The 13,083-nt window shown below is 41.6% G+C and overlaps 1 protein-coding gene across 3 annotated transcripts in view; it reads left to right on the top strand.

Moving 5' to 3' along the window:
• Window positions 1-1,139: 1,139 nt before the first annotated feature.
• Window positions 1,140-13,083, top strand: part of VAPA (VAMP associated protein A) — a 30,435-nt gene continuing 18,491 nt past the window's right edge. The window contains exon 1 of one of the 3 annotated variants that reach the window (XM_080933289.1): window positions 1,140-2,293. In XM_080933289.1, coding sequence (XP_080789415.1) covers window positions 2,215-2,293 — 79 coding nt within the window. In that variant the 5' untranslated portion in view covers window positions 1,140-2,214. The remainder of the gene's footprint in view (window positions 2,294-13,083) is intronic. The other 2 variants (XM_080933287.1, XM_080933288.1) reach the window with 2 other exon arrangements.

Here is a 13,083-nt window from a genome sequence, read left to right as displayed (position 1 = left end):
CTACCCCTAGACTTCTACTCTTGACATGATGGCATAATTAAGGGAAAAAAGATACTATTTTCCTATTGTTTCTTAGCACATGTCAAATTTATACATCTTTGGAGTGTAGTTAGAATTTTCGATTTAAAAAATTGCAGTTTGGGGGCTGGAGAGATGACTCAGTGGCTAAGAGCACTGACTGCTCTTCCAGAGGTCCTGAGTTCAATTCCCAGCAACCACATGGTGGTTTGTAACCATCTGTAATGGAGTCCGCTGCCCTCTTCTGGTGTGTCTGAAGATAGCAACAGTATATTCATATACATACAATAAATAAATCTTTAAAAAAAATTGAAGTTTGGGTTACTGACTTGCATTTCATAAAAAAAAAAAATCACACAAAAAATTGGCTGGTGATTGGGATAGAATTTCCAACTGTTTTTTGAAATGTTTCCAAATCTATTTTTTTTTGCCACTTTGCACTAAGTATTTATATACAATGATTCTTAGCATTGGTAATTATAAAATCAAAATAGCAATCAACTGCACAAAAGTTGAAAATGTGTTTAGCACAATCAAATATGCAGCCAAGAATAAATAATTTTTATGTAGAAACGAGCAAGTAAATCTATCTTGTTTGTATACTAGCTTGACTTTGTCTTAAATGGATAAGTGTTTTGGTCTGCTTTTTTCAAACTTCATTTTTAGGTTAGCATACAAAATAAGCATTCAAAGAAGGAAAATAAACTTTTTTTTAAAGATCAGTCAATGTTTGTTTTATACCACTATTTTATATCCTATATACCTAGGGTAGCATAAAAATTTCTCAGCTGATGGGGCAGCGAGTTGAAAGTTTAATCAGCTGTATTCTAGACTGCCCATTTTCGACATTTACTTCCCAGGCCGCAAAGGGTCCCTTTTCGTGGCAGAAGTGTCAATATGTGGTTTGTTTTGCATGGAGTTACTAGATTTCTAAGTTCAAGCAGCATAGGACACAACATAGGTTTATTTTTACAGCACATACATTTGTTTGCTCTTCCCGACCCTGAATACCCTGGAAATGAGCTGAATATTTGTCTACAATTTGCTTGGCATTTTTCTCATTCGGTACAAGTTCTCCTAAGTGATGTAGATAAAATTCGTCTCTAGCACGAGAACGTGGCAAACAGATTTGCTATGAGTTTGAAATAAACCACACTGTAAATACAGCACGTGAACTCCACGCAGTAGGAGCAGACATCTGGCTTCTACCCTTGATTACTTGTGCCTGGCCCAGAACTCCCCTGGAACGCGTTTGCTTTTGAGCGAGGCGTGTTTCCCTTGGCTGGGAAGGAGGGCTATCGGAGGCGGTAGCCTTGGAACAGCAGGGAGTACAGAGCGCGCAGAGCGCGCGTCCGCAGAGGGCAGAAGGAATCCCCGGCAGAGCAGACGGACACGCCCTGCTGTCCTCCCAAAGGGCGGTCTCTTCTTCTGGGATGCTCTGCTACAAGGCAGCCTACAAAATCCTTTGCTTTTCCATGGCAGACAGACGAGACGCCCTCTGCGAGGCAAAAGCCGTGTCAGCGGCCCCACCCACTCGCCTCCAACGGACCTGAGTCGCCTTCCCGGTTCCCAGCAGCCCCCGCGGAGGCGCCGCCCGCACGGGGCATGCTGGGAGTCGAGGTGCCCCGCACTTCATGACTCTCTTCCGTTCGGAATTCCACTTGGAACGCCGTGAGGCAGCATCGTAGTCGGTGCTCCATCCCGGCACTCGCAACTCCAGGTCACCAGAACGACGCCCCACGCCGGGCTCCGCATCTCCCGCAAAGAGTCCCACTCCACCCCTCCAACACGCTTTACAGAGATTGACAGCGCGGCGAGAGCTGCGGCCAAGTAGGAGGTGCGCAGGCGCACTAGCTCAGCGCTGAGCCTACTTAGGCCCAGAGGGCGGGACCAGCACGAGGGCTCCGGGCCGCAGGGGCGCGCACGTAGGCACGTAAGCCCGTCACGTGGGGAGCCGAAGATCGCAGTGCGCGTGGCCGGGGCGGCTGGTGTGGGGTTGAGTCAGTTGTGACACTCGGAGCTGCTGACCCTACAGGCGGCCTTCGGGATCCGCGGCACGGCGGCAGCAGGCGCGGAGCTTCGGGAATCGTGAGCCTGGCCCCGTCCTAGGGCTCCGCGGAGCCGGCGCCGCCACCGTTCCCCGCCCCCGCCACCGAACCGCCGCCGCGGGCGCGCCCCCGCTCTGCGCTGTCTCCTATGGCGTCCGCCTCCGGGGCCATGGCGAAGCACGAGCAGATCCTGGTCCTCGACCCTCCTTCAGACCTCAAATTCAAAGGTAGGCTGGCTGGGACGCTCCCGAGCGGGGCTGGGGCCGGCGGGCGGCGGCGCGGTGGACGGGCTGCGCTCCCCTCCCCCACGCCCAGGCCGAGCGCCGGAGCCGCGGCCCTGCTGCGTCCCTGGGCCCCGCGCCTCGCCGTCCCCTGCTGCCGAGCCGGGCTGCCGAGGGGAGGGGAGGGAGTCGGACAGGCGCCGCGGAGGGCTCAGCTCGGCGCCGCCGCCATCTTGCGGCCCGCGGGGGCGCCGCGGGAAGCCGCCCGCGCCTTGCCTGGGCGCCCGCATGGCGTCCTTGCGTCAGGGCGGTCGCGGCGCGGTCCGGGCCGTGCGGGCAGGCGGCTGGGAGCAAGAGCTCCGGGGTTTGCGGGCGCCAGCGGGCGGCCTTCGGCGGCTTTGGGCAGGCGCGGCCGGCGGGCGAGGCACTCTGGGCAGCCGGCCTCGCCCCGGAGTCTTCCCTGTCAGTGAGGGAATTGTCAAGCCAGAGACCCAGCAGTGTATGGCTGGGACCGACCCCGAGTGTTGGCAGGGCCTCAAGCGCGCGGCAGAAAGCTGTGCATCAGCTGGGGCATGCATTGTCGTAGGTTAATGGTAGTGGGTCTCTTGTGTCACCTCGGCTTGTCCCTAGGTACGGAGGACCCAGTCATTATGCTCCTAGTCCTTGAGTTCACAGTCTTTTTACTGAAGAATTCCAGGGTTCGTGACCCTCTTACGTGTGCGGTTTCCCAGCATACCCCGAGAAAGCTGATAAGGTGCCACACAGCTCTGAAAATGTTGACTTTGGAGCATTGACTGTGATAGACAATCACTGGCTAGGTGATCCTTGTTAAGATCCAAGACCGTTTGCCTTCTTAATGTGTAGGAAACGAAAAGTTGCACAGCACAGTTTATTATATTTTAAGGAGTATGGACAGAATGGAACTAAAAGAACACGTGCTTCTTCCTATCTTTAAATGTAGACTTCCCCCCTTTGAAAGTTAATGCCTTGCATTTTAATTTCAGCAACGTTGAAAACAGTTTTCCTTAGGTGCATATCAATTCCAGTACTAGAAGAAAAAGTTAACCCATTATACTAGTGTAAAAGTAAGTCTAAATGAAAATAGCTGAATTGTCCTTGTGTGAACAATTTAAAATAGTTTCAGGTACTTAAAATTTTATATTTTAAATAGTTTTAGGACGTACAAACACTTGGTGTTCTGCTAGTAGCATGCTCTGCAAGTGTTTCAGTACATTCACAAGTTTCTCCTTACTAGACAAGAACTTGTGATTTTAAGGCAGCTCTAACATCTTTGGAATTGGGTCGTGAACCACACTTATAATCTGGGCATTTTGGAAGACCAAGGACCATCCAGAGTATGAAATAAACCTGGGCTACATGGGAGACACTAGACTGTTTCAGAATCTCGGGGAGTTTGAATATATTTTGCTGCAGCAAATTTCTCTGTTGCCTGATTTCCTTTTTTTTTTTAAATTTTTTGTTTGTTTTTGGAGGGAGTTGGGTGCTGTTTGCTAAGAGGTCTAAAGAGTATTTGTACTGTAGTAGCCACCATTAGTGGAAGCGATTTAATTAATATAAGTCTTTATGATATGCTGTGTGATTTGCTTTTCCTCTTTTGACAGTGTAAGAGCAAATTTTCTGTACTGCATAGCCATGTGTGAAAATTTTTATGAGGCAGGTTTTAAAAAACACCAGAAATACTACATTGTGCTGTATCCATGTAGATCACTTATTTTTTTATGTTAATTAATTACAACCGTGTTTATGCAAGTCTCTGTTACCAAAAATGATCCCAATACTACTGAAAACGGCATATAAATGATACTTAGGTAGTAGCATGTCTGTAAAGAAGCTTCTTTCTGTAGGAAGCTCTTAAGGGAAAAAGGTTCTTTTCCAGTTGCCTGGGGAAGTTATGCAAAAGGAGTGGTTGAGTAAATCCTGAGGTGAGAAGATGCATAGACTAAATGCCCAATTGTTCAGACTTCTGGAGAGGTGGGAGAGATGGGAGAGAATTGAAGTAGGAGTTTGACATTTGGAGTTTGAAGAGTTCCTCCTTAATGTTACTTTGTTAGTCAAAGATAACTTGGTACAATGGAAGCCTCTATTTAAATACACAGCTTTACACTAAGTAGGGTGATTTAGAATCTACAGTGTGCATACATCTTTTGGTTGGCCTTATCAAAAATTATTTAACTGATGTTTACATGTGTTTCAGTATAGATTGTTTATAAGTTTCATTTTGCAAAATTACTTGATATCTGCTAGGTTTAATTGAATTATTTGTATTCAACATTGGTTTCTTCAAGAGTGACTCAGCCATTCTGAGATTGACAGTTTTCCTTTAATATGAACAATGACTTGATAAGTGTCATTACTTTGCAGTTTTGGAAAAATAGATATACTTTTATATATCTCAAGCTTTAGTCAAAATTCCTAACTAGTAATATATATATATATAATCTTTTATGATTATAGAATGAATTCTGAAGCAGACCTTTAGTGCATAAAAAGATTCATTAAAAAATTTAAAATCCTAGCAGTACTTTGACAATAATTTAGATTTGAAATTAGATATTTAACAGAAAAGGTTTTCTTGTCCTTCAAAATTTTAATATATTATAAAATTTGTTTTGTGTAGCATTTTACTTTTCCTAGCTGTTGACATTATGGGAGGGAAGTTTGAAGAAGAAAGTTTTGCAAAAATAGAATTGCAAGTGTGTGCTTCCTCATAATGGTCAAGGAAAAGAGGAAAAGTGACTGAAATCCTTGTGTTGAGGTGGCTCTTGTTAGCACATGAGGAATAGAGAGCTGTGCCATCACTGCCAGCCAGCACCAACCCTTCTGAGACATGTTCTTTTCATCTATCCCAGGCTGGCTTTGGACTTCTTGTACAACTATCAGGATCTTGAATTTTAAATTTAATTTTTTTAAAGATTTATTTTCTTTGTGTAAGTCTTTCTGTATGTACATGTGTACACTATTTGGGTCTTGGGTGCTTGTGGAGGCCAGAAGAGGGTGTCACATCCTATGGAACTGGAGTTACAAATGGTCATTAGCTGCCATGTGGGTTCTAGGAATTGAGCCTGGATCCTTGGGAAGTGCTCTCAACCACTGAGCCATCTCTTCAACCACTTAAAAAAAGGTTTTTTTTTTTTTTTTTTTTTTTTTTTTGATAGTTTTACAGACACACAGGGTACCTTGATCATCTCCAGTTCTCCTACTTTTGTGTTCTGCTCCACCTGACTCCTGCCTCATGCTTCCCTTCTACCCTTCCTGTCTTTATTAAAAAATTAATATTTTTAATTATTTATAGGAATGTGTGTCTTCATGTGGACATGAGTGCAGGTGCCCTTGGAGGCTGGAGGTGTAGGATTCCCTGAAGCTGAAGTTACAGATGGTTGTAGTGAACTGCATAATGTGGATGCTGGGATCTGAACTCAGGTCTTTTGAAAGAACAGCAAGTGCACTTAACTGCTCTTCCATCTCCTCAGCTTCCCCTGCCTTAAAAAATTGTTTCCTGAATCCAGTTAGTGCTGACCTCATGTGTGTTGGTATGGGAGCATGAGCAGCCTCCGCTCTTCCTCTAAAGATTGACTCTACTTTTTTCAATAATGGTCAACTGAGATGATCTTGTGCAGGTCTTGTGTGGGTACCACAGCTTCTGTGAATTCAGAAGTGCGATGGCCATGTCATGTTCCCAGAAGACAGCATCTCTCTCATAGTCTTTGATAGTCTTAAACCTTGAGGGGAGTGTGGCCCATTTAAGAGTGAGCATGCACTGTCACCAATCTTAGCACTTCTGAGTCCTGAATTACTGGTCATTACAAAAAGAAGCTTCTCTGATAAAGGTTGAGAGGAGCACTTATTAATGGGTATATAAACCTGTATGTTTAGAATACAGGTCAATAACATGAACATGTAGTAAGACAACAATGGTAGGTTCTACCTATGGCCTAAAATTTCCATAGCATCTGGCTTTTAACCAGGTTTAAAAGGTATCAGTCCTTGTGGGACAGGTTTCAAATACAATTAAAAACTGATTGGTTACCTCCATATTAGTCATCCACTATTTCACCAGTGTGTGTCTTGCCTGGTAGGTTGGCTTTGTAGCATTGGGGGGTGGGGGAGGTAATTCTTTTGTTACCTTTTCCCTAAGTGGCCTTCATAGCATCTTCAGGCACCATGAAAGATAGTAGGGTGAAGTTTCTTAATCAGTTCCAGATTGGTCTCTCTGTTCTGCTTGTATCCAAGACTTTGAATTTTTGTTCTGCCTTCTTCCTTCCAAGTGATGGGATTATAGATAAGGACCACTGCACCATATCATCTTTGAATAGCAGGCTATCATAAGATAAGCATGTGCACTGATGAATGCTACAGGTGTTGGGGGGGCAATTTAGAAAATTTTACATAGTTCCAGAAGATGCTCTTATTCTACATAAGCTACATTCAAATTCTGGGACAATCATTTCACAAACTGCCTTCAGCCAGTTCTTAAAAGCTGTAAGATATCTCCTTGCTGGTGGAGTAAGGTTTTGTCTGTCTTTTTAAATGTGTCTTGCTATAGTAGACGGCTTTTTTTTTTTTTAACACCTGTGTGTCTGTATACACATGCATGCTCACTTCTTCCCTGAGAAAGATTTTGTTTCTTTGAATTCTTACTGGTTAAGGTCAAACCCTCATGACTCATTCTCAGACCATTTTCTAGCACATTTTTGTCCCTCATGTTTTCAGCCACTGGCTTCTCATTTCAAAGTGTCTCATTAAAAAAAAAAAAAAACGGGTCTAGAATAGAGTGAAGTTTATTGGGATCATGGGAAGGGGAATTGAGAATGGAGTAGAAGTAGAGAAAAGGGAGAAGGAGGGAGAGAGAAAGGGGTCAGAGAGATGGAAGAGATAGGCCAAATAGTTCTTTTTATAGCAAGTCAGGTCTACTTGGCTGTTGCTAGGTAACTGTTGGGCATAGCCTACAACTATCTGGTCTTTTGTATCATTTTTCATTCAGACCTCTTGGAGAAATAGTTCATGTTTGTAGTATTATTTAATAAATCCTGTGCTAGTGTTGCTTCTCGCCCCCATGTTATATTTTCCCAAACGAAATACACAGTCTTTATATTTAATATGCCTCAAGCAGTACAGGAGCTGGGCCTAACCTTCATGCTGTTAGAATCCACTTCCCACTGATAATTCTGAGTTACTACTTACTAATTTCTATGTTAAGTCTTGGTTACTCTTTTGGCCCCTTTACATGGTGGCTCTGCTTCCCTGTCCTGCACTTATGCATGGTGTTTCTCTTTCCTCTTCTTTCTCCTCCCTCCTCCTCATTCCATACCTGGGAAACCTAAAACCCTGCCTCTTTTCTCTTTATACTAGCTATTGGCTGCTATTTATTTAGCAATCAGAATTAGTTCGGGGCATGTTCCTAGACCAGAAGCTATGTGCACGGTTTTGGGGGACACAGTTACCATCAGAATACAAGCAGCTACACGTTTTACTATTCTCCAATTCCTTTACCTCCTTCACCTCCAAGTCACTGAAGTGTCCTCACTACTTGATCGTTTCCAGTGTATATATAACTTTATCATTCAGTACTATAGAAAGTAGTAGTACTCTCTTGAAAAAACTTCAATATTACTAACTTATGCCACCTCTCCCCCCAGGTATCCCTTGTGTGGTCCTTTCCTTACATGTTACTGTTTCTGAGACCCTGACTTGGTTGCAATATCTTTGTTTCTTTCCTTATTCAGACTTACTATGTTTTTTTCTTCCTCAACCCCATATTCTTGCACATTTTGGCAGATACCTAATTTTGTATTTCATTCAGACTTATAATCAAATACTTTTTGTTTTTTGTTTTGGAGGTATGCTTTACCATGTTACCCTGTCTGACACATAGAACTGTAAACCAGGCTGCCTTGAACTCAAGATCTACCTGCCTCAGCCTCCTGAGTGCTGGAATTAAAGGCATGTGCTGCCACTAGCTAATTGAAAATATTAATATTATTGTGTGTGTATGTATGGAGGCGGGGGAGGAGTACCTGTGCTCTAATGCTGTGTCAAGGTTGTTTGTAAAGGTCAGAGAACACCCTGGATCTAACCCAGATGGTTGGTTTGAATGGCAAGTTTCTTAACCTACTGAGCCATTCACTGGCTCAAAGACTACACAGTCCTTAATGTACTATTTGGATTTGAATGTTCCTATCAAAACCCACATATTCCCAGCTCTCCCACTCCTTAACCTGAACATTCATGTTTTGTAATTACTCAAGCATACTCATCTCTTTTTGCCTCTGTTCCGACTTTTTAAATGCATCTTCTGTTTGTAAAATTGTTATTTTTTAGAATAAATTCAGTCATGAATTTGTGAGGAGTAAGTGTTGGAACCACAATTGTGAACAGTCCTTCTACTTGTGGGGGCAATTCTAAAGGTCATGATATCAATTTCCAGATGGATGAAATATAGGGGGAAGCCTTATGAAGGTTGAGAACCGAGACTCCAATAGTGAATAGAAGTTACCTAGTGTAGGAGTTCTTAACCTGTTGATTAGGACTTTTGGCAGATCTGTCTTCAAAACTATTTACATTACAAGTCATAACTGTAGCAAAACTAGTTACAAAGTAGCCACAACAATAATTATATGGCTAGGGGTCACCACACCATCAGGAACTTTATTAAGAGGTTGCAGCTTGCAGTGTTTAGGACAGTTGAGAACCACTGACCTAGAGGAAGAAAGGAATATATGAATATAGTATCCTGTCTTAGGAGGATGTTAGCTGAAAGGGGTTCCAGGCAGCAGTAGTAAAAATGACCAAGGTATATGTAGTTCTGGTTTGTTAAGTTAGAAGTTTTTTTTGTTTTGTTTTGTTTTGTTTTGTGTCAAAAAAGTCTGGATGAGACTGATACCATTTTCTTTGGGATATATGGAAGGTAGGAGAAAGACCATACTTCTGCTAGTGTGACAGTATGATTAAAATTTGCAGATAACTAATGAGAAGGTGCATTGATTTTTGTTTTGCTTTTTTACTTTTTGTAGAGTCAGTGAGACCAAAAACACAAACAAAACAAAACAAAACAAAAAAACCAGTATTTTTTGGGGGGGGCGCTTGGCTTTCGTGACTACATATAAGCATTAAGTTTCTTAGCTTGCCTTGTGGCATTGGTGGGACTGGTTCTTCCTAGCACTTGGAAGATGGAAGAAGATGGAAGCAAGAGAATCTAAAGTTGGAACTAGCTTGGGCTTAAGGGAGTTGGGGTGGGGGAATGAGACTAGAAAGATGTCTCAGGTGCTTGCCTGCCAGCATGAGAATCTGAGTTTGGATTCCCAGCAACTGGGTTAAAAGGAAGGTATGATGGCTCATGCTTGTTTGTAATCATAATACTACTACAAGTGCTGCAGAGACCGACATGAGGAGCCCTGAGGGCTTCCTTGCCAGTCAGTCCCACCCTAATTGGTAAGGTCTAGGCCAATGAGAAACTGAATCAAAGGAAGTAGATGGTGTTCCTGATGACACTTAAGTTTATTCTTTGGCTCACATGCTTGCACATGTGTATTTGCAGGTGCTTATACACAATTTAAAAAGTAGCAAAAATCACCTTAGAAGTCATATTATTAACCAAGTAGGAAAATATTCTGTAGTACATACCCTTTCATTTATAAATTTTGATTTCTGTGGCTTGGGATCGACTGTGGCCCCAAAATAGAAGGGGAGAAATTTCCAGACATAAACAGTTCATAAGTTTAAATTTGTGTCCCTGTGAGCTGGAGGCTTGCCAAGGACCTGACTGTTGGGCAAGCTATTTCTACACTGCAAAGCTGCCCACTAGCCAGTTACTTAGACATTTTCTTACCAGATTGTTGGTGTCACAATATTTGTTTTCAAGTTACCCTTGTTTTACTTTTAAAAAAAATGGCTTAAAAACAATCAACAGGGGTGCTGGCAATTTCAGTATGCCTAGATATGCTTATGAGAAGCCACAGAGTGGCTCAAGTACAAAGTTCTTAGCTTAGCAGGGAAACAAACTCTATGGTGATGTTGCAAAGATTTACAATAAGGAAGGGTCTCCCTGCATGAAGGGGTTGTCTTCAGATTTGCTGTTGAACATCAAGTGGTAAACATGGGTGGCTATGATATGTGATACAGGCTTGATTAAATGGAGAAGGCATTAAATTATAGGACTTGATTCTGGTTTTGATTTTAGGTATCTACTAGGGGTTTGGGACATAGGAAAACTCGATATAAGTTCTTCAGAATTGGGTATTTTTCCCCAAATTGTTAGCATTGGTAATTGTTAAAATTATTGCTTTAGTATATCATACTATTTTCCCTCCAAACAAAATTTGTTATGCATAGATAAGGTATTAGTTAGCTTTTATCTTTGCTGTGACAAAATATGGGACAAGCAACCGAGGGAGAAAGGCTTCTTTCATTCATCTTAACATTCTACCATGGCGAGGAAATTGGTGACAGGAGTTTGAGGTCACTGAATTCTCAGTCAGGAGGCAGACTGTTGTGAGCATTGGTGCTTACTGTCTTCCTCCTTTTTTATTTGGTCTAGTACTTCAGCCAGTGAAATGCTGTGACTCACAGTTTGTGTGGGTTTCATATCTTGGTTAACCTGACCTAGGTCACCCTTTTGGTGTGCACACTTACCTCTGCTAATTCTAGATCCTGTTAGTTTGACAATATTATCCATCACAGGTGTATAATAACATGCTATGGGATATATATGCAGGTAATAAGTGGCTGCATGACTGAAGCAAATTTTCCTACCCCTCTTTTCTTGCCCTCTTTACCCCTTCCCCCAGTTGAAGTTTTGTCATGTAGCAAGAATCCAGACACAGCACAGTTGAATGTCATGTGTGTTATTAGTTCTCTAGACTTGTTTATTAAACCCTGCATGTGTGTGAATTTATTTGACTTCTTTCTGTCCTTCATCCCTCTTTTATCTTTTCAAGTTCTCTATGGAAACTTGTTTAGGTGGGTGAGTGGGTAGCCTAGAAATCAGAGATGTGCCTGTTTCTGCCTTCTAAGTGCTAGAATTAAAGGTGTGTGCCACTGGGCCTGGGCTAAAAAGCTTTGACTACACAGACATGGTTTGTGAAGGGACCCTGCTGGCCAGGCACCTATTCTATTTATTGGCCACTTCCAAGTCTTTTGTTGGCTTTGTGTCTTGAGGGACACTCATGTGAAGGCTTATTTGCTTTCTGAGATAGAGTATTGATCAGGCTTTCTTAGAATTACAAAACCTGTTTTGGGGAAGAACATTAAACTAAAGTAAAAGAACTATTATTTTCAAATATTTGATTATTTACTGGGTTTCCTATAACTGGAGTGAGACTCAGATCATTCAAAAATTTAAACTTAGCAAATTTTCAAGTGTTACTACATTGTATGCTTTTTAAAAAATGTAATAATTTAAACATATTTATTAATATCTTGATTTCTTATTTGTGTATTTTTGTTTGCCCTTTTGGAGTGGGGGAAATGTGCTGTAATCAAACCTGGGCTTTTTGCATATGAGGCAAGCATTCTGCTATCTGTAAGCTTTGCCTTGCTTAAAGGGGGTTCTTTAGTCTTGGATATTAGTATTTGTGGCAAAAAGTATTTTATAGATTGCATTGTGTTACATCTGTTGTCCTGAATCTTATTTCTTTCATCGAAAAGGTACATAAATCTTTATTATAATAAATACAGTGGATATACTGAATATCCTTGAATAAACAGTTTATGATAGGAGTGTTCCCAATACAGTGCTACGTTCAAATAAATTCATTGATCTTGGGAGAATGTCTTTGGTTTAGGCAATAATTTGTCAGCAGATTTACAATTTAAATTGTAGTTAAAAGTCTAATCTGGCCTGGCAAGATGGCTCAGTGGGTAAAGACACTTGTGCCTGACAATCTTGTTTGTGTTTAACCCTGTGGCCCACATTGAGGAAGAAAAGAGCTTCCTTTTCCAGATTGCCCTCTGATCTTCACTCTTCATATTTGCACTGTGCCACCAACACATGCACACAGTTAAACAAAACAAAAACTGTTATAAACTTAAAACCTAATTTGTAACCACTTTGCAGATGTTAAACTGCACATAAATGTGACATGTTATCATCAGTTGCTGGCTTCTTGTGAGAATTTTATTAGATGTATAAGATGATACTTGATTTCTCTGAGAATTGGCCCTGAATATAAAAATAAACAAGGAGGAGGTTTAAAAACCGTCCTCCCCAGATAGTGTGGACTGGCTCAGGAGGCCAATGTTTTAGATTTAAACAAAACAAAACACCACTAGGAAAATAGAATTACTTATGAAAAACCACTTAACATCATGTTCACAGATTCCACATCTTGAAATTCTAACAACCATTTAAAAGAAAAGGTATTTTTAAAAAAATTATGTCTGTATTGAACATGCATGTACTTTTGTTATTATTTCTATCATAAAACAGTTGGCATAGTATTGAGCATTTATTTGGTATTGTAATCTAAAGAATAGTTGTAGGTGTATATAGATTGAGATAAAAGATATATTGGCATTTATTTCAGTGGCATAGGAAAAATATGCAGCTGGCCACTGGAAAAGGCTAGCTTTCATATATACCGATGATTGCTAAGTTAGAAATTTTATTTATGCTTTGATTTTAGACACAGATGAAGGTAATAAACTTCACACTTTAAAGTCTTAGAGACTTAGAGACAAATGACAGATTTGGGCTGGTGTGGGCCAGTGTGTGCAGAAACACTTATTTGAGAGAACAGAGAGTAGGCAAAAAGATTTTTATGGTGCTTGCATTTTCTTGG

This window comes from Micromys minutus (assembly GCF_963924665.1).
Source record: "Micromys minutus genome assembly, chromosome: 19".
In the NCBI taxonomy this organism is placed as follows: Eukaryota; Metazoa; Chordata; class Mammalia; order Rodentia; family Muridae; genus Micromys; species Micromys minutus.
This window is presented reverse-complemented; position numbering and strand designations above follow the sequence as displayed.